This window comes from Entelurus aequoreus, linkage group LG21, assembly GCF_033978785.1.
Source record: "Entelurus aequoreus isolate RoL-2023_Sb linkage group LG21, RoL_Eaeq_v1.1, whole genome shotgun sequence".
NCBI classification, from domain to species: domain Eukaryota; kingdom Metazoa; phylum Chordata; class Actinopteri; order Syngnathiformes; family Syngnathidae; genus Entelurus; species Entelurus aequoreus.
The window spans coordinates 8,887,357-8,914,422 of record NC_084751.1 but is presented as its reverse complement, the minus strand read 5'-3'; the positions used below and the strand labels follow the sequence as shown (position 1 = coordinate 8,914,422).

At 41.1% G+C, this 27,066-nt stretch overlaps 1 protein-coding gene across 4 annotated transcripts in view; it reads right to left on the bottom strand.

Annotated features, from left to right (window-relative positions):
- Positions 1-73: 73 nt before the first annotated feature.
- Positions 74-27,066, bottom strand: part of zfyve16 (zinc finger, FYVE domain containing 16) — a 28,596-nt gene continuing 1,603 nt past the window's right edge. For 3 of the 4 annotated variants that reach the window (XM_062030755.1, XM_062030757.1, XM_062030756.1), the window contains 17 exons: positions 24,370-24,479; positions 22,475-24,303; positions 17,741-17,837; positions 11,244-11,420; positions 11,028-11,167; positions 10,493-10,715; positions 8,241-8,363; positions 8,020-8,175; positions 7,731-7,955; positions 7,582-7,664; positions 4,808-4,912; positions 4,549-4,699; positions 4,367-4,447; positions 4,134-4,296; positions 3,946-4,051; positions 1,482-1,658; positions 75-1,396 (listed from right to left, as the gene is read on the bottom strand). In XM_062030755.1, the coding sequence (XP_061886739.1) occupies positions 1,238-1,396; positions 1,482-1,658; positions 3,946-4,051; positions 4,134-4,296; positions 4,367-4,447; positions 4,549-4,699; positions 4,808-4,912; positions 7,582-7,664; positions 7,731-7,955; positions 8,020-8,175; positions 8,241-8,363; positions 10,493-10,715; positions 11,028-11,167; positions 11,244-11,420; positions 17,741-17,837; positions 22,475-24,303; positions 24,370-24,439 (4,065 nt within the window). In that variant the 5' untranslated portion in view covers positions 24,440-24,479 and the 3' untranslated portion in view covers positions 75-1,237. Of the gene's footprint in view, positions 1,397-1,481; positions 1,659-3,945; positions 4,052-4,133; positions 4,297-4,366; positions 4,448-4,548; positions 4,700-4,807; positions 4,913-7,581; positions 7,665-7,730; positions 7,956-8,019; positions 8,176-8,240; positions 8,364-10,492; positions 10,716-11,027; positions 11,168-11,243; positions 11,421-17,740; positions 17,838-22,474; positions 24,304-24,369; positions 24,480-27,066 lie in introns of all 4 variants that reach the window. The other variant, XM_062030758.1, reaches the window with a different exon arrangement.

Here is a 27,066-nt window from a genome sequence, read left to right as displayed (position 1 = left end):
AAAGAAATCCGCTCATGTAGTATTTACTGTCATTAAAAATAATCCAAATAGATCTAAAGGTTGGTGGTTTCAAACACTTTTATTATCTCTTCACATTTCAAATTTAAAGTCTTTTTGTCATTCTTTCCACCATGATATATTATATTTAGCTTTATTCTAGAATGAATCAAGACATTTATTTCCTCCCGACGGATCCTTGTCAGCCTATCAAAAATATGAACTCTGCTTGTTGTTTTTCTTTAAGCTTTTTCACCAATGATTCCAAAAATAAATCTTCAATATTTAAGAAAAAAAAAAAAAAGAAAATCTATATGCATATTTTCAGAAGGTATGGACAAAAAAATAAGTTGAGATGAAGGGGGGGAAAAAAAAAAAAAAGAACTTTGGCCTGAAAGCTGGAACATGACGTGCATAAGCTTGGCGGAGCAGGTTGCATGGCGCTCCGCGGCGTGGTCTGCAAAAGATGCGACGCTGGTGACCGTGTGACTTTGAAGCTGCTACATTCAAGACAAACTGTTAGTGTACCATAAAAACATTTGCAGCGTTTGTCTGCATGCTGAGGAACAGCAGCAGCCACAAAATGGTTGAAACAAATGTGACAAAATCCACCGACATCCTCCATTTTTTCCAATGTTGCAGCTGACATTGTTTTTACATGTAATGTCACTTGGTTCCCCCACGGGGAGCCAGTGAGTCAGTCCTTTTGTAACCAACAACAAATAAAATGGTGGTTTTATTTGCTTGCGATGAGAAGGGAGATTTTGTCACTTTTGAGCACTGGCTGTGCTGCTGCTAAGCTAAGCCCTGAATGTAGTGCTGGAGTGAAAGTCAACGGGGAAGTCATTCATCTTGCAAAATGATCACATTCACTTTTGGGCCCGGATTGAAGCGTCAACGCTCCAGACGGTAGAATTCCATCAAAGGAGTTTGGGTCCAGCGTGACCTTCGGGTAGTGTTTTCAAACATGTGCTCACCCACTCCTCAATGTGACAGTCGGAGGGACCTCGTTGGGTCCTGTGGAACATTCAGTAAGGCGCCGCCCCAAGGAGGCCAGCAGGGGGCCTTGAAGGCAGCATGGAGGGAAATGATGCTTGAGATTTGGGCCTCGTGTTGGGTCGGATAAAGCAGCTTTGGTGTTCCAAGGCCACCGCCCTCCAAAAGGTTCCAGTATGCCGTGTCGCCCTCTTGTGGCGACTGCGTGTGCAACTACCTTGCCGGTCGTTGTAGAGTCCCGCTGTCATATACTGTGCGTGATGAAGAAGAGCAGCTCCATGTCCATTTGGGCCTGCGGCACACTGGCCCCGCCCCCGTGGATGACGGGGATCAGCGCGCTGTCCAGCTCGTTCATGTAGCGCTGAGCGAGGAGTCGCCCTCCACACCCTGCCTGGTACTCCACCTGTGAATACACACACACACACACACATCAGCTACAACCGCAGCGGTCAAGATCGCACGCGCGCACGCCACCGCGAGCTCCTTACCATGTCGGCGCGTGTAGACACGCGGAGGCTGAGCGTGTTGATGCCGCTGGCGGTGAGAACGGCGAGATGGCGAGTCAGGGCGCCACACGCGGCCATCGCCATCTCTTTCTGGAAAACGCCGCAGGACGGCAGCACGGACGCCAGAGTGCAGTCCGGAGACGTAAGCTGGTAGAAAACCTGCAGGGACACTCGGGTCAGACCAGTCCTCACGAGTAACACGGACATACACTACCGTTCAAAAGTTTGGGGTCACCCAAACAATTTTGTGGAATAACCTTCATTTCTAAGAACAAGAATAGACTGTCGAGTTTCAGATGAAAGTTCTCTTTTTCTGGCCATTTTGAGCGTTTAATTGACCCCACAAATGTGATGCTCCAGCAAGTCAATCTGCTCAAAGGAAGGTCAGTTTTGTAGCTTCTGTAAGGCGCTAAACTGTTTTCAGATGTGTGAACATGATTGCACAAGGGTTTTCTAATCATCAATTAGCCTTCTGAGCCAATGAGCAAACACATTGTACCATTAGAACACTGGAGTGATAGTTGCTGGAAATGGGCCTCTATACACCTATGTAGATATTGCACCAAAAAGCAGACATTTGCAGCTAGAATAGTCATTTACCACATTAGCAATGTATAGAGTGTATTTCTTTCTAGTTAAGACTAGTTTAAAGTTATCTTCATTGAAAAGTACAGTGCTTTTCCTTCAAAAATAAGGACATTTCACTGTGACCCCAAACTTTTGAACGGTAGTGTATGTATATGGGAACTGCACTTTTTTTTGTGTTTAATTCTGACTGGCATTCACAATCCTTACGTAAGACAAGAAAAGGTTTTTCTTTTTTCATGCATTCTAAAATCGTGAATAAATGTTAGCAAAAGTCAGCTAACAATGGAGTCACTCTTTTCTGCCTATAAAACGCCTCCATCAAGGTTTTATCTACATGCTGTATTATGTAGTAATGTAGTGACATGCACATTCATAATAACGTGTAATATTGACATATTATGCTCGTATTAGTTTCAGACCAGCGTTTCCCATAAACTGCCAAGATACCTGTGGCGGCGGGGGCGTGGCTATGGGCGTGGTCACCATGACATCATCGAGTAATTTGCATAATTTACTACAATGATATGATTTTCTCTAAAAAGGCTCAAAAAATGTATACTTACTAATTAATGTTTTGTTTTAAACGTCCATCCATCCATTTTACAATATAATTACAACACTTTATGTACATATTTATATTCACTGAAATATATTTATTAATTGTGGTTCTTACAAAAAATACATCTTATAAAATATAAAAGCTAAGATGTCTCTTAAAGCTCTGCCCCTTTAATTAGTGCATACTAAATAATTTAACTTTAGCCTACTACTACAACCATATTATTTACCAGCAACATAAAGTGAAACAGAGGGAGAGGTGTCCTGCCACAGTCAGTAACAAATAAACAGAAAACAGTAGTGGTCAAATGCAAATAAGGCAACAAGAGAAGTATCCTACACTTCTCTTTCGTAAAGTAAATCTGAACAGCCTATATGGGCATCTACATCAACTATATGATTTGCCTGAGAAGCTGGACAGGACAAAAAAAATAAAAAATAAATAAATAAATTATTTTTTAAATTTTTTTTATTTGTGGCGGACGTAATTCTTTCGTGGCGGGCCGCCACAAATAAATGAATGTGTGGGAAACACTGCAGACTCATCACAACGTTCGCCTTTCCCTTAATCTAAAGGCTTAGTTGGCCACATGCGTGGACAGCACCTTTTAGCTCTTATTTTCAAAATTGTGTACACTACTGAATTGGGGTCTTATGGCCGCTTATGTGGACACTTACACTGCCATCTGGTGGTCTGAGAAGAGTATAACATACAATGGAATTTGGGAGAAAAAGTGTAAAAATAAGAATTAGCATGTCACTAAACATGAAGTACACGCTTGTGTACTTATGGACTAAGTACATCACATCAAAAGATGATTCTTAGTTTTTATTCTAATTAGGGTCCAATAAGCCCAAATAGCAAAGAGAAATAAAAAAAAAGCATGTAAACAAACAGCTTGGGCCTTAAGAGGTTAAAAACAAACGCTAAGACTCTTCATGACAACCAACAGAGACTACTTTGGGACAAACTATGATCCAGTTTTAGCAGCTGTGCACTAAACAGAGCCAACTTTAGTGAAACACTAAGCATGATGTAGCAGTATTGCTTAGTGCTGAATAAGATACATAACAATAAACGCCTCGCAATCCTCCAGGAAGAGGTGTTCTCTGCTTAGGCTGCTGCGCTCGTGACGGACAAATGGAAGACGAATGGATGGATGGAAATGTAAATGGAGTATCGTTGGCCATATTTTATGACTTTGAATGCATGTGTTCTTGTTTATCACATAGGGATTGTGTACGATAGGCAAAATTCCCCCAAAAATGGCAGTTCCCTTAATATCAGTGAAGGCTTCACCTCAGAGCATCTGATGACATGACCATCGCACTCAAACTCGGCATCCTGCTGCATTCTCGCACTCCACACGCCATCCAGACTTCGCCCGTCAACGCCGCTCGTCATTCTGTCCAGCAGATGACAACAGACTTCAAAGACATTAAAGTTCTTCCGATATGCGGCCATCTTTGCGGTGTCGTCCTTGTTACCCAGTGTTGACAGGTGGCGTCCAGTCAACCCAACGCACGGTGACATTTTCCCGGATTTCCCCTCCGTCCGTCTTCCCGCAGGCGATGTGGAAGTCGGTCTGTTCGCGCAGAGCCGTGCGCAGGGCATCCATGGTCTCTGGAGGCATCTGGACCATGAGGCCATCTGTCAGGCCGTAACAAAGCAGGGTCAGCTTGCAGCGAGCGCCACAGAGGACAGAAAACGCCTTCCTCACCTTCCACGATGCTGGACTTGGCGATGAATCCCGACGAGGCTTTAAGCGCGCCGTTGAAGACCACAAAGCTGGCCCCCGTCACTGCAAGAGCACAGGGAGCGGAGTTTCAATCACGTCGCCAAGAGCCACATCAGCTTTACTGCGGCGCCAAGTAAAGATGGAGGACCACTGATGGCGTCCACCTGTGCGTGTCTTGCCGGGCATGCTGCTGGCCTGCGTCTGGTAGCTCCCGTCTTCGTTCTGGACACACACCAGGTGGGAGTCGGCCTGCGAGCTGAAGCTGGCGCCGATACTGATGACGTGCTCGTTGGAGCCGGTCACCACCTTCAGCATCTGGAAAACACACAGAGCACGGTCTTCCAAAACGCCAAACATGGCCGACGACATAGGACTCTATAAGACATTAGCTTGTGATTCGATGACACAGACGGCATCTCACACCTCGTTAAAGCTGCTTTTTGGGACGTCGATGTAGCTGTGGCCCATCTCCATGTGGATCCTCAGACCCTCCACAGATGACAGACTGTACTGGTAGTTCCTCAGGTCCTTCAGGGCACAAAGTAGGTTAGTTCTTGCTTTGTGTTTAGCACAACTGCTGACTCGGGAGGCAGGATATGGCCTACAATTGGTATCGCCATGCAGCCTCCTACAATATTGATATATATCCTGGTATATTACCTGGAGGGATGTCATGGTATCAAAATCTCACAGTACAATATTATCACGGTATTAAGGCAACGGTACGACATTACTGTGGCATACAGTATGTCCAAAGAAATGTCTTAAAAATGCCACGGTGTGTAAACTGTATACTGTAATTGAGCGAGGGTTGTCCTGATACCAATAATTTAGTACCGGTACCAAAATGTATATCGCTACTTTTCCAAATAAAGGGAACTACAAAAATGTCAATATTGGCTTTGTTTTAACAGAAAATCTTAAACTACATTAAACTCTGACAGTCAAAGAACAATTTTACAAGGGTAAAATATAAATTAAAAGCCATCGACCCTGAAGGGAACGTCGTCACTGTGCTCCTCGACTACTGTCTGCACCGGGCCGAACAGCAGGACATGTGTAACAACTACACTACTACCTGAATGGTACTTGTAAGAAACTAAAGTTTATTCGCCGCCATGGTTAGAAGGGGCTTTGCATTGTGAAGGGACTTTAGCCGCTAGCGAGAATGCTACAGTGCATTGAGGTTGTGTTCGTTCGCTTGTCGCTGTCAAATTTGCAGGACAGACTGAGAATGTGTCAACACCATCAGGGTTTCCCGCTGCGCTTTGTTGTTAAGGCGGCCGCCTTAACAACAAAGGGCCACCGCCTGAACTAAAGTCTTAACAAGCTGCTCCGCTTAGTTCTGCCTTAATCATTAGTAATGTAGCCGCCTAGTCTTGAATGGCAGGGTCCCTGCCAGCCCTTCTATGTAAGCTATTTCTCTTTGTTTTTAATGTCTATTTTCTGCTGGATTTACTCTCTATTTTATGCTGCAGCTGTCACATATACTGTAATATAGTCATCATGTGCGTACATGGTAATTGTTATATTTTGTATCTATGATATAGACATAATATAATACATCAGTATATATAATATACTGTACATATATTATGTAAATATTACGTATATATGTTATATTTTATATCGCTATATTTAGTCTTTTTATACCTGCATTGTCCTTTCCATCCATACACTTTCTATCATTGTAACTGAGCTACTGTGTGGAACAATTTCCCTTGTGGATCATTAAAGTTTGTCGAAGTCTAAGTCTATCACATGTTGATAAAAATATAACATTTACATAATAAAAATCAACTACAGGCTTCCCAAATGGTGTAATAAATTAAGCATGATGAGTTGAACATATGTCAGCATGTGGCCCCACTTTTAACTCTTTTTTTTCCAAACGCTTATTGCAAACGCTTACTTACAGTAAGTCATTAATTTGACTTACGGTATTAAGTCATTATTCTGACTTAGTAAGTCATTATTTTGATTTAGTAAATTAGTAAGTCAAAATATTGACTTACAAATTCATAATAATGACATACTTAGTATCTCAGGTAACTAGGACTGTTTTGTGTATAGTTTTTACTCTACGGAAAACATATCGAGATATATATGGTATATCGGCATTCAGAATTTGGAGCGGAAAACACAACCAAAAACTGTAGGCTTCTTCACGCGACGAAGCCGGCCTACTTCACTGCAGTTTGTAGTCTATTGCCCCCCCCCCAGGCTGTAGTGGCAGCGATGAGATGGAGACGTGATGCGACAGGCCGAGTAACGCTGTTCCTTACACCCACCCACCCTTTTCCCCGGTCGCCTCCCCCTGGAGAGTCACCACCTTAACTAACACATTTTCTGGGGGAAACACTGAACATGATAGTATTAAAAGCTCCATCATTCTTATCGCGCAACATTACTGCTGCTGATACCTAACTTTATTTGTGCTGTCATGTGATCAGCCGTTATAAATGAATGTTAATATTGTGCAGTGCTTCCCACACATTCATTTATTTGTGGCGGCCCGCCAGGAAAGAATTACGCCTGCCACAAATAAAAAATAAAAATTAAAAAAATTAAAATTTTTTTTTTTTTTTGGTCCTGTCCAGCTTCTCAGGCAAATCATATAGTAGATGTAGATGCCCATATAGGCTGTTCAGATTTACTTTACAAAAGAGAAGTGTAGGATACTTCTCTTCTTGCCTTATTTGTATTTGACCACTACTGTTTTCTGTTTATTTGTTACTGACTGTGGCAGGACACCTCTGCCTCTGTTTCACTTTATGTTGCTGGTAAATAATATGGTTGTAGTAGTAGGCTAAATTTAAATTATTTAGTATGCACTAATTAAAGGGGCAGAGCTTTAAGAGACATTTTAGCTTTTATATTTTTTGTAAGAACCACAATTAATAAATGTATTTCAGTGAATAACTTATTGTTTAAATCTGTATATAAATATGTACATAAAGTGTTGTAATTATATTGTAAAACGGATGGATGGACGGATGGATGGACGTTTAAAACAAAACTGTTATTATTAATTAGTAAGTATACATTTTTTGAGCCTTTTTAGAGAAACTCATCACTGTAGTAAATTATGCAAATTACTCAATGATGTCATGGTGACCACGCCCATAGCCACGACCCCACCGCCACAGGTATCTTGGCAGTTCATGGGAAACACTGTTGTGCATACTGTGACTTACAGCCAGTAAGTTCATGATGGTGTGACCGGTCTCTCGATACACCGACTGACGAAAACGCACACTAACGGGTGTTGTGGGGTACACTGCAAAGGAGCACAGAGGTTATCGGACATAATGACGGCAACTAAAAAGGTAGCAGAGACACTGACCGTTGTATTCAGAACCGAGCCGTAGAAGCAGCCTGAGGGGGAAGACTTTGGCCCAGGGAACCTCCAGCTTCTGAATCAGAAGGCCGAAGAGGAAGGGCTGTGTGGGGAGAGTGAGGTCCTCCAGAGGCTGACAAGTTGGAGAGAAGAAGAGCATTCCGGCATGTTCTTTACTGCCCAGGAAACTGCTGGTGAAAGTCACGTTGTCCATCTCCTCCACAAACTTGCCTGTGAGAAGACAGCATGAGCGCACGTGGTCGGACACCGGGTGGTCTTCGAGAGCGCCGCCCACCTCTTTGTGCGTCCTGCTGAACGTTGAGACACAGCGTGAAGATGTCTCTGGGTAGGCTCCTTTCATCCGGCACGCACTCCAGCAGGAAGACCAGCTCTTTCTGGCCCAGGGCCTGCAGCCCGTTGGAGCCAAAGCACCAGCAGTGGCGACCGCCGTCTGGATCCGTCAAAAACATCCGAAGTGATTAGCCGGCAAGTCACCGGACATCCCGCTTGACTCACATGTGACCAACTTGACGTTGACCAGCAGGTTGGCGTTGAGGACGAACGTCAAAGGTCGAGGACCTCCCTCCTCTAATAGGTGGCGAATCTGGCAAGGGGCGGGGCTTTCCTCCACTAAGGCTTCTAGAAACACAGCAGAGCACATGTTGACTGGAATGTATAGTTGTCTACAAAGATGCTTCATGCATTTGTAAATCAATATGTAAATAAGGGCCTCCTCACTCTGCCAATCGCACCACCCCTGGCGCACGTCACACCTGCACTCCAGCATGTTTGGTGTGATAGCACTGATTTGAAAGGTGGGCCAGGGCGCGGCTCGATTGCAGTCATAGATAGTTCCTCGCAAGTTCTTAATGATTGTTAGTTACTGCTAGGAATGTAACATTATGAAAATGTCAGTTATCGTGACCAAAACGATCACGGTTATTAGCATCATGGTATTGTTGTGTGCTCAAAAAGTACTTATATATACACACTGAAATCTTTTCACCAGGTTTTTCTTTAATTAGCTAAATTAGACACTTAGAAAATCCACTATTTTGCATGTTTTGTTTCTTATGCTTCACTGAGTGTTTTAGTCTTAGTATTTTATGTTTTAATAGCTAAGCTTTAATTGTTTTAAATATTGCTTTGTACTATAGCACTTTAGGATCTCTGTTATATTTGTTATTTCTGACGGGCATTGTGGCGTCCTACTCTGTTCAGCGGCCTGAAGGCACCGTAAAAACACAGCCATAGCACAGCTTGTAGGTTCAATGTGCACAATTACATACATCTCGGTTGCTCAAGCGTTATCGAGTTTATATCATTTTAAATTGGGGTATGTCATTTCCTATTGGGACATGAATACCTCTTGTTTTCATGTTAGCATTTAAGCTATCTGCACTTCCTCATGTAACTGTATTGTTGTTTGTTTTAAATTTGTGTGAATGTTTGTAGACTCTTTTGAAATGTTTTTTTTTCCGGTTTTAATTAAAAAAATGATAACCAACGCGATTCACAATAATAATAAAATACAAAGACTCAAAATTATCCGAAAGTCAAAGCCCATAGCACGCTTGTTTACTCACGACTACAGTCGATGTTTCATTTAATTAATTGTCCTAAGTAATTAATAGAGATGTCCGATAATATCGGCCTGCCAATATTATCGGCCGATATATGCGTTAAAATGTAATATCGGAAATTATCGGTATCGGTTTTTTTATTATTTATTATTTTTCATCGGATGGGGACATCTCTACGCTGCTGGCCCCACCATGGACTGGACTTTCGCTGATGTGTTGGACTTTCACAATATTATGTCAGACCCACTCGACATCCATTGCTTTCGGTCTCCCCTAGAGGGGGGGGGGGGGGGTTACCCACATATGCGGTCCTCTCCAAGGTTTCTCATAGTCATTCACATTGACGTCCCACTGGGGTGAGTTTTCCTTGCCCGTATGTGGGCTCTGTACCGAGGATGTCGTTGTGGCTTGTACAGCCCTTTGAGACACTTGTGATTTAGGGCTATATAAATAAACATTGATTGATTGATTGATTGATTATCGGTATCGTTGTTTTTTTTTTAATTAAATCAACATAAAAAACACAAGATACACTTACAATTAGTGCACCAACCCAAAAAACCTCCCTCCCCCATTTACACTCATTCACACAAAAGGGTTGTTTCTTTCTGTTATTAATATTCTGGTTCCTACATTATATATCAATATATATCAATACAGTCTGCAAGGAATACAGTCCGTAAGCACACATGATTGTGCGTGCTGCTGCTCCACTAATAGTACTAACCTTTAACAGTAAATTTTACTCATTTTCATTCATTACTAGTTTCTATGTAACTGTTTTTATATTGTTGTACTTTATTTTTTATTCAAGAAAATGTTTTTAATTTATTTATCTTATTTTACTAATTTTTTTAAAAAGTACCTTATCTTCACCATACCTGGTTGTCCAAATTAGGCATAATAATGCGTTAATTCCACGACTGCATATATCGGTTGATATCGGTATCGGTTGATATCGGTATCGGTAATTAAAGAGTTGGACAATATCGGAATATCGGATATCGGCAAAAAGCCATTATCGGACATCCCTAGTAATTAATGACAGTCGCCACCATGCACAAAATATCTACAACTTGAAACAAGCCGGGAAATAATGTATTTTAGTGAGGCAGAAGAATCCAAGACTATGGCGTTAAAAAGGACCGAGCGTGTTTGTACGCCCTAAGAGACAAAAGCAGCCACCTCCTGCTCCGTCCTCCCCGGTGGTGATGAGCAGAGGGGGAAGTTGGTCCTCGCCTTCCGGCAGCAGACTCGAGGTCCTCCTCACTGCAGAACCAAGTCCAGCCAGCAGGGTGTAGTGCCAGGGACCAGATGCAGGAGGGGGCGCCACCTCCGGAACCTCCGGAACCTCCGGGCTCGCCCTGCCGCCGCCACCGCCGCCGCCCTCTGACTCTGTGGAGGTTGGCTGATAAGACACAGTGGGTTACTTCCGTGCCTTCCTCTTCAACGTCATCACCATCGGTATTTTTTTTTAAAAACACACTTGTTGCGTTTTATATATTCTTTTACTTTATAGGTAACTGAGAGCTCGAGCCAGGGTGAGGATTTTCCACAACTTGGCAGGAAAAAGTGGTTTTCTTTTGTTTTTCTGTGGCTCGTATCCATTGTATGACATCACAGTCTTATCTTCCTTCTGCCAGGAGTATATTTTTAGTTTTGTTTATTGACTTTAGTTGACTGACAACTAGTCTTCTGACTGACCTTACAGTTAACTTACCGTGGTTTGTGTCGGAGCGCCGACAAACTCCTGTGTGCTCCTCGGGGGGTTTGCCACCGACAGCTTGGTGGTGTCCGCCACTTCGCCGTTGGGCAGGATGCCGTCCGCGAACCAGACCCGTTTGTGTTCGCGAGGGCAGCCTGGAGGAAAGAAGCGGGGGGAATGGCGTAAAGCGGCTGTTAAGGGTCGCTCGTTGCACATGGAGGGTCGCCGCACCGTCGTTGTTTGGGTGCTTGAGCACCGACACGGGCACCATGACTGTGGGCGGGGGAGAGTTGAGGGTGCCGGCGGCGCGGGCCTGCTGCAGGGGCGGGATGGTGCTGCAGTACTCAGACGGTACGTTGGGGTTTGGATTGGGCCCCGTGGGGCTCATCATCCGCTCTAGTGCCTGGGCTGCAGAGAGAACCACAATGTCATAAAGTCATGCAACCCCATGGATATGATTCATCTAGGGCTGCAACAACTAATCGATTAAAATCGATTATAAAAATAGTTGGCAATTAATTTAGTCATCGATTCGTTGGAACTATGCTATGCGCATGCGCGGAGGCTTTTTTAAATTTATTTATTTATTTTTAAAATTATTTTTTTTAATTTTTTTATAAACCTTTATTTATAAACTGCAACATTTACAAACAGCTGAGAAACAATAATCAATATAAGTACAAAAAAACAGTACAAAACGGCGCTGAGGCTACGTCTCATGAGGTGGAGGTAAGCTAGCCAATGATGTGTCATGTGCAGCTCACGTGACCACGCCGTCTGGAAACATTCGAAAAATGGCGCAGGAAAACACTACCGATAGTTTAGCGGAGAAACATCTTGAGGTTATTGCTTCAATGGAGAAAATTGTACAACCTAAGTCGTCAAAAGTGTGGGAACACTTTACTTTAAAGACTTCAAAGAAGAGCGTTTCCTGCAAAATGGCACGGAAGTACAACATTGCTACAGGAGCACCTGAAGAAGAAACATGTTGCAGCCATGGATGAAGGGAGGAACTCACAGTACGTAACTTTTCAAGTCCATAGTGGCAAGAAGCATTCATGAGTTCAGCTTTTTTGTAAGTAACTTTAACGTTATGCCTTTGTTGCAACGCGGGGCTGATAATGTTTCTCCGGCACATTTGACTCCGTTTTGAGAGCGAAAACGCACGGTTACCAATTTGGAAATAAACATAACGGACAGAAATATCTCAGGTTGGTTTCATAATGGATCAATGTAGCCGGGCCGATAAAGCTATATAAATATATTTAGATTTGAGTGACGCTTTAGTATAACTAAACGTTATGAAGGTGCTGGAATATTTCATGCTATTATTCAGAGGCAGCCTAAAATAAAGCCTTTATTATTCACAACAGAAACGTGTACAATATCTGATTCGGTTCTGATCTGATGAGTTACATTTCTGTGTTATTATTGGTGTATGCTGCACCCCCAATGTCCACAACATGGTGCCAGTATGTTGGTTTTTTTCAATAAAATACTGGAAAGGATAGAAATGTAGTTTGTCTATGTTATCCGATTATTAATCGATTGATCGAAGTAATAATCGACAGATTAATCGATTATCAAATTAATCGTTAGTTGCAGCCCTAGATTCATCCATTATCAATTAACAGATGGATCTATGTTGGTATCAAAATCAAAACACAGGTTTGGTCATGTCAGATTTCAGTGAAAATCCAGGTTAACAGCATGGAGTCACCCTCCACTGCCAAACAGATGTACACTGATATTGTACATATATTGATTAAACATGACGCAGCATCATTGATCCAAAGAGGCAGCACAAGGACACACAGCTGGTTGCAATGCTGTCAATCACGCAGCATCATCATCTCATGCCTCCTGAGTCCTGCCCCCCCAGGAATACATAAAAACATCCTCCAGGCCAATGACGTCAAGCAGCAGTTAAAGACATACCAGCGACTACAAGGAAGTGCATCCAAATATTCGATTTCAAGGGAAGTTGTGTCATGCAAAAAAGTCCCTCACCTCAGCAGACACAACGCGTGTCCGTCACATAGCCGTCCGACTTTTTTTTTTTTGGCGTCGGCACCCGCTAGCCTGGGACGTGTGCGCTCAGTCTGTGCTAGGCTGCACACGGCTATGAGGCATAAGGCGCGGAGGGAGGGGAGGGAGCGAGGGATAGCGTCAATCCGCTCCAGCATGCTGGCTACACAAAGTGGATGGGCCACTTTTTTCTTAATTTAGACTGCCAGCGTCACAGGCGAACTGTTTCAGGCAGGTTCTTTAACACACACACACACACACACACACACACACACACACACACACACACACACACACACACACACACACACACACACACACACACACACACACACACACACACACACACACACACACAGAACCAAGGACGAACGGCAGCGTCCCGCCATAACTCTCCCTCCCTCCTCTCCCTCCCCACTGCATGGCCACACTGCAGTGGAGTACACTAAAAGGGGAAGTCTGCTTTTAACCACAAGAGCAAAAATTATTTTTGATTATGCGGCGCCTCGGAGGACCTTGAAGTCTATATGTGAAACATTAATACAACTGCAGAATGAGGAGTGCTGCTATGTGGGGACAAGAGTGAGTCACTTCGAGGCTTAAAAAGGAACTTTTTTCCATGTAACAAGAAATTCAAAACCAGTGTGCAAATCATGATATTGTGGACAAACTACAAGCCCTCTGTCAGGTTTTATTATCAAGTAAACATAACTCAACTGGTTTGGTGGCAGGACAGTATTTTGTTTTTAACCTACAAACTCCAAAAGATTTGAACCAGAGATGTCCGATAATATCGGACTGCCGATATTATCGGCCGATAAATGCTTTAAAATGTAATATCGGAAATTATCGGTATCGATTTCAAAATTATCGGTATTGGTTTCAGTGTTTCCCATAAACTGCCAAGATACCTGTGGCGGTGGGGGCGTGGCTATGGGCGTGGTCACCATGACATCGAGTAATTTGCATAATTTACTACAATGATAGGATTTTCTCTAAAAAGGCTCAAAAAATGTATACTTACTAATTAATAATAACAGTTTTGTTTTAAACGTCCATCCATCCATCCATTTTACAATATAATTACAACACTTTATGTACATATTTATATACAGATTTGAACAATAAGTTATTCACTGAAATATATTTATTAATTGTGGTTCTTACAAAAAATATATCTTACTAAATATAAAAGCTAAAATGTCTCTTTAAGCTCTGCCCCTTTAATTAGTGCATACCAAATAATTTAACTTTAGCCTACTACTACAACCATATTATTTACCAGCAACATAAAGTGAAACAGAGGCAGAGGTGTCCTGCCACAGTCAGTAACAAATAAACAGAAAACAGTAGTGGTCAAATACAAATAAGGCAACAAGAGAAGTATCCTACACTTCTCTTTTGTAAAGTAAATCTGAACAGCCTATATGGGCATCTACATCAACTATATGATTTGCCTGAGAAGCTGGACAGGACACACAAAAAAATAAATAAAATGTTTTGTTTTTTTTAAATTTTATTTTATTTATTTTTTATTTGTGGCGGACGTAATTCTTTCGTGGCGGGCCGCCACAAATAAATGAATGTGTGGGAAACACTGGGTTTAGAAAAGTAAATAGTATGACTTTTTAAAACGCCGCTGTGTACACGGACGTAGGGAGAAGTACAGAGCGCCAATAAACCTTAAAGGCACGGCCCAGTCACATAATATCTACGGCTTTTCACACACACAAGTGAATGCAACGCATACTTGGTCAACAGCCATACAGGTCACACTGAGGGTGACCGTATAAACAACTTTAACACTGTTACAAATATGCGCCACACTGCGAACCCACACCAAACAAGAATGGCAAACACATTTCGGGAGAACATCCACACCGTAACACAACAGAACAAATACCCAGAACCCCTTGCAGCACTAACTCTTCCGGGACGCTACAATATACACCCCTCAAAATATAACTATAGATGTCAACATTTTGTATGTGCTGAAAGATTAATTTATGATTGTTTATCAAAATATAACTAGGGATATCAACATTGTGTATGTGCTGAAAGATTCATTTATGATTGTTTATCAAAATAGAACTATAGATGTCAACATTGTGTACGTGCTGAAAGATTCATTTATGATTGTTCATCTCAATATAACTATAGATGTCAACATTGTGTACGTGCTAAAAGATTCATTTATGATTATTTATCAAAAAAATAACCATAGATGTCAACATTGTGTATGTGCTGAAAGATTAATTTATGATTTTTTATCAAAACATAACTAGAGATGTCAACATTGTGTATGTGCTGAAATATTCATTTATGATTGTTTATCAAAATATAACTATAGATGTCAAAATAAGTCAGGGTGTGATGTGACAGGTGGTGATAGTACACCTACTTTGAGACAAGAGCTATAGTCATGTATGCTTGGTTATGCTTTAAAGTCATATCCAACAATTGCGACCACAACTTTTTACTGTCAACTGAGTTTCGTTTTTTAATGATTTCTGCTGGTGTGCCTCCGCATTTTTTCAACGCAAAAAATGTGCCTTGGCTCAAAAAAGGTTGAAAAACACTAGTGTAGTGAATGAGCTTTGCAGGCAATTACAACTAATAACAGAGCATTTTAGGTTATCTAGTTGAACCCTGGACATATTTTCGTTGAGACTACAAATACATTGAAATATTAATGGTCGACTTGAGCAAGGGGCACGTCAGATGGAAAACATTTACCATGTGTAAATGAAATAACAACCCATGTGACAAAACATTACAAATCTAAACGGGTCTTTGAAACGAGGGGATTTTTTTTATTTTTATAAATATGTATTCTAATTTTCAGTATCAGGTAGGGATGATACTCGAAACCGGTTTTCCCGGTTGTTCGATAAGAAAAGAAAGAAAAGAAGTCCTCGGACTCGAATCCCTTTTTGAGAACCGGTACCCGTTATCGAGACCACTATAGTACGAATCCCGTCCCGACCAGAATGCCCCTTGAGACATCACAAGAATTTACGTCACGTAGCTCAGTCATTAGGCGCAGATAGGGAAAGCAGGAAAAACAACGGACCGCGCTCCAAGGTGTAATAAAGTTCAAAACAAAAGGTATAATCCAATGAATAACTTTACCGAGAGATTTGAGCAGGGTACAAACACATGACCAACACTTTTACGACCAACCGGAAACATAGCAACCAGGCTAGCAACGCACCTCCTTTACGGCAGCTGTTGCAACGTTCTTAAAGCAACCGCAGCACATACATATATGACATCTCCCTTTTTTAACTTTTGTTTTTCTTTCTTTGTAAACAAAACAAAATCACACTGTATATGTGTTGTCTGTCTAATTATAAATAATGCAGACGAGGCGTGTTGGCTGAGTTCTTGACGTTTACTTTCACAGCGTGCTCATAAACTCATTCTTAGCTGCCGGGTGACGACATGCAACAACACTTTTCGGGGCTACCGCGCATGCTCGTCACTCCCGTTGCATGCTGGGTAGTGTAGTTGTTATATTCCCTAGCTCATAACATCACATCTTTCCCCCTATAAAGAAAGATTTTAACTCAATAAAGTGTATTTCTTTTTTTAGCTTTAACTTTTCATTTTTTAGCATTGTAACCACATTTGCAAACAACTTTTCTCTTCATAGAATTTTCTTTCAATAAAGAAATAAAGTGCAAAAATGTCAAAGCATCATAACAAACAGTTACGTCAAATAACAGCAGAAGTGCACTTTTTGGAGAGCTGTATTATTTTCAGTTTTGTGTCAAAGGGACTGATTTTATTTAACACTATATTATTATTTATACACCTATAGTGATCACAGAGACAGGTTGTTTTTGTGATACTGTATATATTTGTTTTTCTGAAAAATCCCACTTAATATACTTTGGGTAACAACAGTCAATATTTATTTATTTTTTTTATTTTTTTTAGGGGGGGTAACAGTCAATATTTATTCATTTATTAGATTTTATTTTTTCCGTATATAATAAAAGTGAGCTTTTGTTAAACCAAATATTGTGGGGTTTTTTCCATATACAACAACCTATCTGGACTCGATAAGAGAATTGATAAGGAATCGGTTCGATAAGAGGATTCGATAATAGGCTCGAACTCGATCATTTCTTATCAAACATCATCCCTAGTATCAGGTATCAAAAGGCAGGAAAAGTTAATTTTTTATTTTGCATAAAATGATTGGTGATTATTGAAAGAGAGACCAATTAACTGCTCAGGAGGTTTTTACGGTTCATTTATCTTATTAGACTATGATCTTGTAGTGTACGATATTCAACTTGTTCACAAATCCTCACGTTTGAAGAGCTCCTGAATTTGGGGGGTTTATTAGCTATAAACTATAATCATCAACAATATGAAGAAATTGAATAATAACCTTGAACATTTTTCAATCAACAGAATATAACAAAACGTTCACCTTCTAAATGGATCTAGTGAAATAAATTAGCTTAAAAATATTCTAATTCATTGAGATGTGCCTGCATGTCCAGTGAGGTCAGAAGGATTGGGCAGGATCATCTAGTTACACAAGCAAACGCTACACAAGTAGCCGAGAGCGCCATGTCTGCTCTCACGCATAAACAAAAAGGACAAACCCCTTTATACATGTTGAAAAATATGCTCAGCTCTATTTTTGTGTAGTAGTGACTGGCAACAACACAAAGAGCGCTTACCTCTGTGCAAGGTGTCGAAGCAGATCACGCACACGCGCGCCTCCTTCTCCAAGTACTTCAATTTGCACTTCCTGTTGCAGCACGCTGCACAGTACACCTGCCGCAAGCAGAAAGCACATCAATGACAAGTGAGTGTGTATGTTGGGAACAATAAACGCATCCCAAACCGTCCTTAATGCTCTTTTAATCAGTGTGGCCTTAAAGAGCTTAACGTGCGGGTCGGGTCGCACGGTTTAGTGATTTGTATGCGGGGCGGAAAAAGACGGGGCGTTAACTCATGCTCTATGCTGCCATCAATCCTTCAAGCGGGTTTAGAACAGGCTGCTAATCTCTTTTCTTTTTCCAAAACAAACGGACTGAAAGGAGGACGGACTTCAGCGATAAAACACTGTAGTGTGCCTATCAGGCCACTAGTTGGCAATGACACTATGCAAGGCAGTGTTGCCAGTTGTCAGTGCACACTGCCCACAGCTGCTTTTTTTTATTTGCCCATGACATGTTCTTTTTGATTGAACTTGTCAAGCATGTCTGAAGCAAATAACCCACTCCAAGCAATACTATACCATACGTGAGCTTAAAATGTGACGTAGGGCTGGACAATAAAGCAATATCAATATAAATCGCGATGGACACAAAATCGATATCAATAAAAAATGCATTTGATAAAAAGCTTAGAATTTTTTTTTCCTTTGTCAAAAGAAACCACAAGTTGCAAAGCAAGCTTGGTTGCATTCACCAAAGCACTGGCTCTGTGGTAACCGAGCAACGCGGGAAGTGATCACTGATTAGAGCAGTGCTTCTCAAATATTTTCCGTAACGCCCCTTACAAAGAAAATATTTTATGATTATAAATAGAATCATTTGTTTATAAAATTGTTTTAACTATACCTCTGCATAACATTGTAAGCTTATTAACATTAAAGGAAACAGCACACCGGTCTTTTCCTCATCTCCCACCATGGTTACAGTGAAGCCAAGTGCTACATTGGCTTCATCATATTCTGGTATGGCAAAAAAAAAAACATGTTCCCCTGGCATCGCACCACCATTTGAGAAGGACTGGATTAGAGGGAGTGACGCGCTAACAGCCAATCAGGTAACAGTATCAACAATCACATTTGGTTGCGCCATCTTGTTGTCTCGCAGTGATTCTTTGCATGGAGTGAGAAGAGAAACTGAAAGCGAGTGCTCCAAGGAACGAAGAAATTGTTGATAAAACGGGAGAAGTCACCGTGACAATATGGCAGTTTTTTGGATTTTTTAAATTTAAACAGACGTAGTCAGACCAAGGCGCTTATAACCAGTAATACCACACCACCCTTGAGCAAAGCCGGCATTAAATTCTTAGGTTTCTCTATGATTGCATTTTGACACACTTTGTTACACTAATGTATTCCTTGTTTTTGCACCTTAATTTTAAGAGGTTGTTATGTGTTCAATGTGATTTTCTTTACATTGAGTGTCTTACATGATTGTGTTGACATGCATTTCCCTTTCTGTCTTGATAGCTGAGGGGAATGCAGTGTTTCCCATAAACTGCCAAGATACCTGTGGCGGTGGGGGCGTGGCTATGGGCGTGGTCAACATGACATCATCGAGTAATTTGCATAATTTACTACAATATGATTTTCTCTAAAAAGGCTCAAAAAATGTATACTTACTAATTAATAATAACAGTTTTGTTTTAAACGTCCATCCATCCATTTTACAATATAATTACAACACTTTATGTACATATTTATATACAGATTTGAACAATAAGTTATTCACTGAAATATATTTATTAATTGTGGTTCTTACAAAAAAATATATCTTATAAAATATAAAAGCTAAAATGTCTCTTAAAGCTCTGCCCCTTTGATTAGTGCATACTAAATAATTTAACTTTAGCCTACTACTACAACCATATTATTTACCAGCAACATAAAGTGAAACAGAGGCAGAGGTGTCCTGCCATAGTCAGTAAAAAATAAACAGAAAGCAGTAGTGGTCAAATACAAATAAGGCAACAAGAGAAGTATCCTATACTTCTCTTTTGTAAAGTAAATCTGAACAGCCTATATGGTCATCTACATCAACTATATGATCTGCCTGAAAAACTGGACAGGACACACAAAAATAAATAAAAAATAAAAAAAATTTAATTTAAAAAAATAAAAAATAAAATTGTTTTCATTTTTATTTTTTTATTTGTGGCGGACGTAATTCTTTCGTGGCGGGCCGCAACAAATAAATGCATGTGTGGGAAACACTGGAATGTCATCAGAGGAAGGTTACATTTGAAATGGGGCTGTCAAACGATTAAAATATTTAATCGCGGTTAATCCCATTTTGTTCATATAGTTAACTCAAAATGAATCGTGATCATTCATCACCGTTAACAAGTGTACACTAGAGATAATTTTCACCTTTTTAATACCATGACCTGACGACTAGTTTTATTGAAGTCCTTTTTAAATACTATGCTTTTTTAAAACTGCTCAACACAAGATGGACAAAAACACTCTTTTTAAAAAAAGTATTTATTATTATACATTATTTGTATTCCTGCTGTAGGAGCACTTGCATTGAGAGGAGAAGAGTTACTTGTTTTGATACGAGTTTTGCACATTAATAACACAAAATGTGGATTGTTACGATCATGCTTTGATTTTCAAAGATGTTTGATAATGGATCCATCCATCCATCGATTTTCAGCCTATCCCCAATGTCTGTTATTTCTACCTGAGTAAATACTTCTGATATTCTGTACATGACATGTTGTACAAATTAATGGTATTCATATCGCTGCATGACCTTCTCTATTTAATAATAAAGCATAATAATCAGCCGGCTTCATATTCTGTAATTGGGGACAATCAACCAGAAAATGTTATAAAAAATAAATAAATACAATATTTCAGCCTGCCAGAAAAAATCCCCCATGTTACTCAATTGATGTACTAGAATTGATTTAGGTGCAAATATCACAGATTACATTACAAAACATCATTGAAAAAGCATGATCGTAATGTAAGACATTTTTCATTTTGTTTGTGTTCAGACCAGGGGTCACCAACGCGGTGCCCGCGGGCACCAGGTAGCCCGTAAGGACCAGATGAGTAGCCCGCCGGCCTGTTCTAAAAATAGCTCAAATAGCAGCACTTACCAGTGAGCTGCCTCTATTTTTTAAATTTTATTTATTTACTAGCAAGCTGGTCTCGCTTTGCCCGACATTTTTAATTCTAAGAGAGACAAAACTCAAATAGAATTTGGAAATCCAAGAAAATATTTTAAAGACTTGGTCTTCACTTGTTTAAATAAATTCTTTTTTTTTTTTACTTTGCTTCTTATAACATTCAGAAAGACAATTTTAGAGAAAAAAATACAACCTTAAAAATGATTTTAGGATTTTTAAACACATATACCCTTTTACCTTTTAAATTCTTTCCTCTTATTTCCTGACAATTTAAATCAATGTTCAAGTATTTTTTTTTTTTATTATTGTAAAGAATAATAAATACATTTTGATTTAATTCTTCATTTTAGCTTCTGTTTTTTCGACGAAGAATATTTGTGAAATATTTCTTCAAACTTATCATGATTAAAATGCAAAAAAATTATTCTGGCAAATCTAGAAAATCTGTAGAATCAAATTTAAATCTTATTTCAAAGACTTTTGAATTTCTTTTAAAATTTTTGTTCTGGAAAATCTAGAAGAAATAACGATTTGTCTTTGTTAGAAATATAGCTTGGTCCAATTTGTTATATATTCTAACAAAGTGCAGATTGGATTTTAACCTATTTAAAACATGTCATCCAAATTCTAAAATTAATCTTAATCAGGAAAAATTACTAATGATGTTCCATAAATTCTTTTTTTAATTTTTTCAAAAAGATTCGAATTAGCTAGTTTTTCTCTTCTTTTTTTCGGTTGAATTTTGAATTTTAAAGAGTCGAAATTGAAGATAAACTATGTTTCAAAATTTAATTGTCATTTTTTTCGTGTTTTCTCCTCTTTTAAACCGTTCAATTAAGTGTAAATATCATTAATTATTAATAATAACATAGAGTTAAAGGTAAATTGAGCAAATTGGCTATTTCTGGCAATTTATTGAAGTGTGTATCAAACTGGTAGCCCTTCGCATTAATCAGTACCCAAGAAGTAGCTCTTGCTTTCAAAAAGGTTGGTGACCCCTGGTTTAGACCATATGTGACACGTGGTGCTATTATTGTGAAGCCGGTTTGACAAGAGGTGTCTTGACATATTTTGAAGATATGAAAGTCTAGTTTTTTTCTTTCAGTTACAGTAACAATCTGCATTTAATGTTATCAATGCACTAAACTGTAATCTAAACACGGAAGCGAAGCATTCACGTTAATCGCGCTTTAAAAATCAAGTGCCATTAAAGGAAATTATAGTAAACGCGTTATCTTTGACAGCCTTAATTTTAAATAAAAATTTTTACATACAATATTTTTTTTTCTTTCAATAGTTCATAAAAAATATCAATAATTACCGATATCGACCGATATAAAACTCTTATATCGTGATACAGTTTTCCGCCATATCACATAGTTCTACTGTGATGTATTTAAGTCATGTGACTGTGTGGGATACATAAATGGACACTTTGTTAGTACTGCCACTCTGCTCCACTATTGTTTCAGTTGTTGTGGCTACACTGAACTTCTAACATGAATGTGTGTTTAGTCACATTCATCTGTTTTCACTTCAAAACAAAACATACTTACTTTCCCACATGCGCGACAGTGATGCCGCCTCTTGGTGAAGGTGAACTTCTGAGAGCAGTTCATGCAGTTGGGGGCTTCCGAGTCAGGCATCCAGTCGGGCTGCCAGCTCCCCAGTTCCTCCATGGCGTCCCTTTTCCAGCTGTTTGGCCGAGCGGCGGCTGTAGAAGGCTCGCCGGGATAAGGCGGGGGCTCTGAAAGTTCATCGCAGACGGTGGTATAATCTGGGGGCTCCTGGGCGACGAAGAGGGCGCTGGTGTTGGAATGTGCTGGAATACTGTGGCTGGTGTTTGGCCTTTCTTCATCCGCAGGTTTAGAAGAAGAAGAAGAAGAAGAAGAAGAAGAAACGGTAGGCACCTCTTCATCCTCCTCTGCTGACGGTGTGCATCTCACCGCTGGGCACACTAACTGTTTGGGTCTTGCACCTCCGTAGGACATCTGAGGATCTGAGCTGCTGGGCTGAGAAGTATTGCTGGTGGAGGAAAAGCTCCCTCTAGAGGAGGGTTCTGGTTCTTCTTGATAGGGTGGACAAGAGTCTTGAGATGATGCATACTCACACGTGGTTCTGTCACTTTCTGGAGAGGCCAGACCTTCTAGATCTTCTCGTGAGGGGTGCCCACAGCTCCGTCGCTCCTCGGCTGTAAGCACCTCCTCCACATCCCGGTTTAGTTGGAGAACATCTGCAGAGGTGCTGCAGCAGGACGTCCCTCTGGCCTGTTCGGCTTCAGCGTGGGCCTGGAGAAAGGCATCCAACTCTTCATCCGTGACCAGGAGCTCAGCCTGGTCGCTCTCAGGAAGATACTCAAAGCCAAACTCAGGAGGATCCACCGGGCTCGGCTCTGAGAGGTCTGAGGACAATTGTTCCGTAGGAGAGACGGCGGCACAAAGTTCTAAAGGGGGAGGCTGGCCCTCTGGGTACAGCTGCTCGGATATTGAGTCAAGAGGTTCCTCGGGGCAAGGAGCGTCCTCCTTCCTGACGTCCACAGCTGGCACGGCGTCTGCCTCTGTGTCTTCCGACACATCCTCACTTTGCTCTCCAGGAAGCTGGAGATCCAGTTGAGGTCCACTAACAGAATCAGATTCACAGTCTGAACCTTTTGGAGACTCTGATGGCTCTGTACAGTCAACATCTCCTGAGGTGCTTGAAGTTTGGGTACAATCAGGCGGTCCTTGGTGGTCCTGCTCACATGGCTGAGAGAACAAGTCTTCTTGGACATCCTCGTAGATTTCCTCCTCTGGGTCCTCCGTAGCTTTTGAAAGACAGTCAGCTGGGGACTCTGTGCTCGTCTCTCCAGCTGCAGGAAGAATAACATCCAGCAGACTGAAGCAGGATGAGAATTCCTCGAGCTGCTCGTGAGAGCCCTGCTCACAGTTTGAGTTCAGACCCCCTTGCTCCTCACTGAGGACCTCTACCTTAGCGAGGCTGTCAAAGTCCACAAGCAGCTCCTCTTTTTCTAGTTGCTCCTCAGCGCAGTCCAGCTCGCTAAAGGCATCGTGGCTGTTGGCTCGGACCAAGATGGCTGAGCTTGTGTCGTTTACAAGGTCGCACACGGGCTTCAGCGCTCGGTCTGGACAGGGAGGAGCTGAGCTTTGAGACGAGCCGCAATCCACAGAGGACAGCAGGTCCACTCCAGTCAGAGGCAGACCTGTGACCTCCCTGTCCTCGCTGCCGCAACTCGGACTTGTGTGGTTTGGACAGCTGGACGCGGCACCGTAGTGAAGAGAACTGAGATCGGGGGGGTCAGCCGGGACGTTGGACGCCTCTGAGGAACCCGAAGGGGACAACTGAAGCACCGGAGGCTTCCGGAACACCGCCAAGCAGTCATGTTCTTCTGCAACCGACAACAAACAAGTTGAGACGCAGTCCGACTGACAGCGCCCTCACTTCGCCATCTCACCTGCAGTGAGCTCAAAGTCATCGAGAAGTTTGTCCAAATCACAAACGGCCGCCTTGAAGAAGCTGTCCATGCCGGCCGACGTCCTCTCTCCCCAGATGTCCTACTAACGCCTGCAAACAATCACAAAAACATACTTGATGCAACTGTTTGTGGGAAGGGAAACACGTGCTGAAGAATGTAGGTCATCGCTGACACATTAACCTGAACAGGCTCTATTGTTTCCTTATTGACGTCTAAGACAGAGCAGGACAAGGATTCTAAACTCCAATTGAGTGTATGCCTGTGGCCCAATAAGAACTTAAGGTTTATCTGGTTGGACAAATAAAGGTTATCATACTGACACCAACACCCTCGTTCCAATTAGAACACACTGACCTCTTACTGCCACTTTGGGGGGCGTACTTTCATCAAATTGATATAATGTTGTCATGTTAACAAGATCTTGCCCCAAGTGGAGGAGTTCAAGTATCTCGGAGTCTTGTTCACGGGTGAGGGCAGAGTGGATCGTGAGATCGACAGGCGGATCGGTGTGGCGTCTTCAGTAATGCGGACGCTGTATCGATCCGTTGTGGTGAAGAAGGAGCTGAGCCGGAAGGCAAAGCTCTCAATTTACCGGTCGATCTACGTTCCCATCCTCACCTATGGTCATGAGCTTTGGGTTATGACCGAAAGAACAAGATCACGGGTACAAGCGGCCCAAATGAGTTTCCTCCACCGGGTGGCGTGTCTCTCCCTTAGAGATAGGGTGAGACGCTCCGTCATCCGGGAGGAGCTCAAAGTAAAGCCGCTGCTCCTCCACATGGAGAGGAGCCAAATGAGGTGGTTCGGGCATCTGGTCAGGATGCCACCCGAACGCCTCCCTAGGGAGATGTTTCGGGCACGTCCGACCGGCAGGAGGAAAACCCAGGACACGTTGGGAAGACTATGTCATGGGAACGCCTCGGTATCCCCTGGGAGGAGCTGGACGAAGTGGCTGGGGAGAAGGGAAGCCTGGGTTTCCCTGCTTAGGCTGCTGCCCCCCGCGACCCGACCTCAGATAAGCGGAAGAAAATGGATGGATGCATGGATGTTAACAAGTAATGTCATTAATCATTTAATCTCTGCTCGGACAGGTGCGGTGTCTTCAGTAATGCGGACGCTGTATCGATCCGTTGTGGTGAAGAAGGAGCTGAGCCGGAAGGCAAAGCTCTCAATTTACCGGTCGATCTACGTTCCCATCCTCACCTATGGTCACAAGTAGGGATGTCTGATAATGGCTTTTTGCCGATATCCGATATTGTCCAACTCTTAATTACCGATACAGATATCAACTAGGGCTGCAACTAACGATTAATTTGGTAATCGATTAATCTGTCGATTATTACTTCGATTAATCGATTAATAGTCGGATAAAAGAGACAAACTACATGTCTATCCTTTCCAGTATTTTATTGAAAAAAAACAGCATACTGGCACCATACTTTTTTTGATTATTGTTTCTCAGCTGTTTGTACATGTTGCAGTTTATAAATAAAGGTTTATTTAAAAAAATAAAAATAAAAAAAATAAAATAAAAAAAAGCCTCTGCGCATGCGCATAGCATAGATCCAACGAATCGATGACTAAATTAATCGGCAACTATTTTTATAATCGATTTTAATCGATTCAATCGATTAGTTGTTGCAGCCCTAATATCAACCGATACATACAGTCGTGGAATTAACCCATTGTTATGCCTAATTTGGACAACCAGGTATGGTGAAGATAAGGTCCTTTTTTTTTTTTAAATTAATACAATAAAATAAGATAAATTAAAAACATTTTCTTGAATAAAAAAGAAAGTAAAACAATATAAAAACAGTTACATAGAAACTAGTAATTAATGAAATGAGTAAAATTAACTGTTAAAGGTTAATTGTAAGTGTCTTGTGTTTTTTATGTTGATTTAATAAAAAATAACAAAAACGATACCGATAATAAAAAGCTGATACCGATAATTTCCGATATTACATTTTAAAGCATTTATCGGCCGATATTATCCGCAGGCCGATATTATCGGACATCTCTAGTCACAAGCTTTGGGTTATGACACCCATATCACCTTTTTACCGCAGATGACTTTTGATTTATGTGTTCATTGTGAGTCTTAAATGTTTAGTTTAGATTCTTTTGTGTGTCTCAGTCTGTTTTTTGTTTTATTTTTGTTTCTCCACTCGGGCTGCGCCCCGGGCTGATGTAACAGTTGGTTGGGGGGCGCATAATAAATGAAAATAACATAACATAACATGACCGAAAGGACAAAATCACGGGTACAAGCGGCCGAAATGAGTTTCCTCCGTCGGGTGGCAGTGCTCTCCTTTAGGGATAGGGTGAGAAGCTCTGTCATCCGGGAGCATACTTGCCAACCTTGAGACCTCCGATACCAGGAGGTGGGAAGTGGGGGCGGGGGGGGGGGGCGTGGTTGGGGGCGTGATTTAGAGGGGAATATATTTAAGCTAGAATTCACCAACTCAAGTATTTCATATATATATATATATATATATATATATATATATATATATATATATATATATATATATATATATATATATATATATATATATATATATATATATGTATGAAATACTTGACTTTCAGTGAATTCTAGCGATATATATATATATATTTATTTTATTATACATATAAATAAAATAAATACTTGAATTTCAGTGTTCTGGA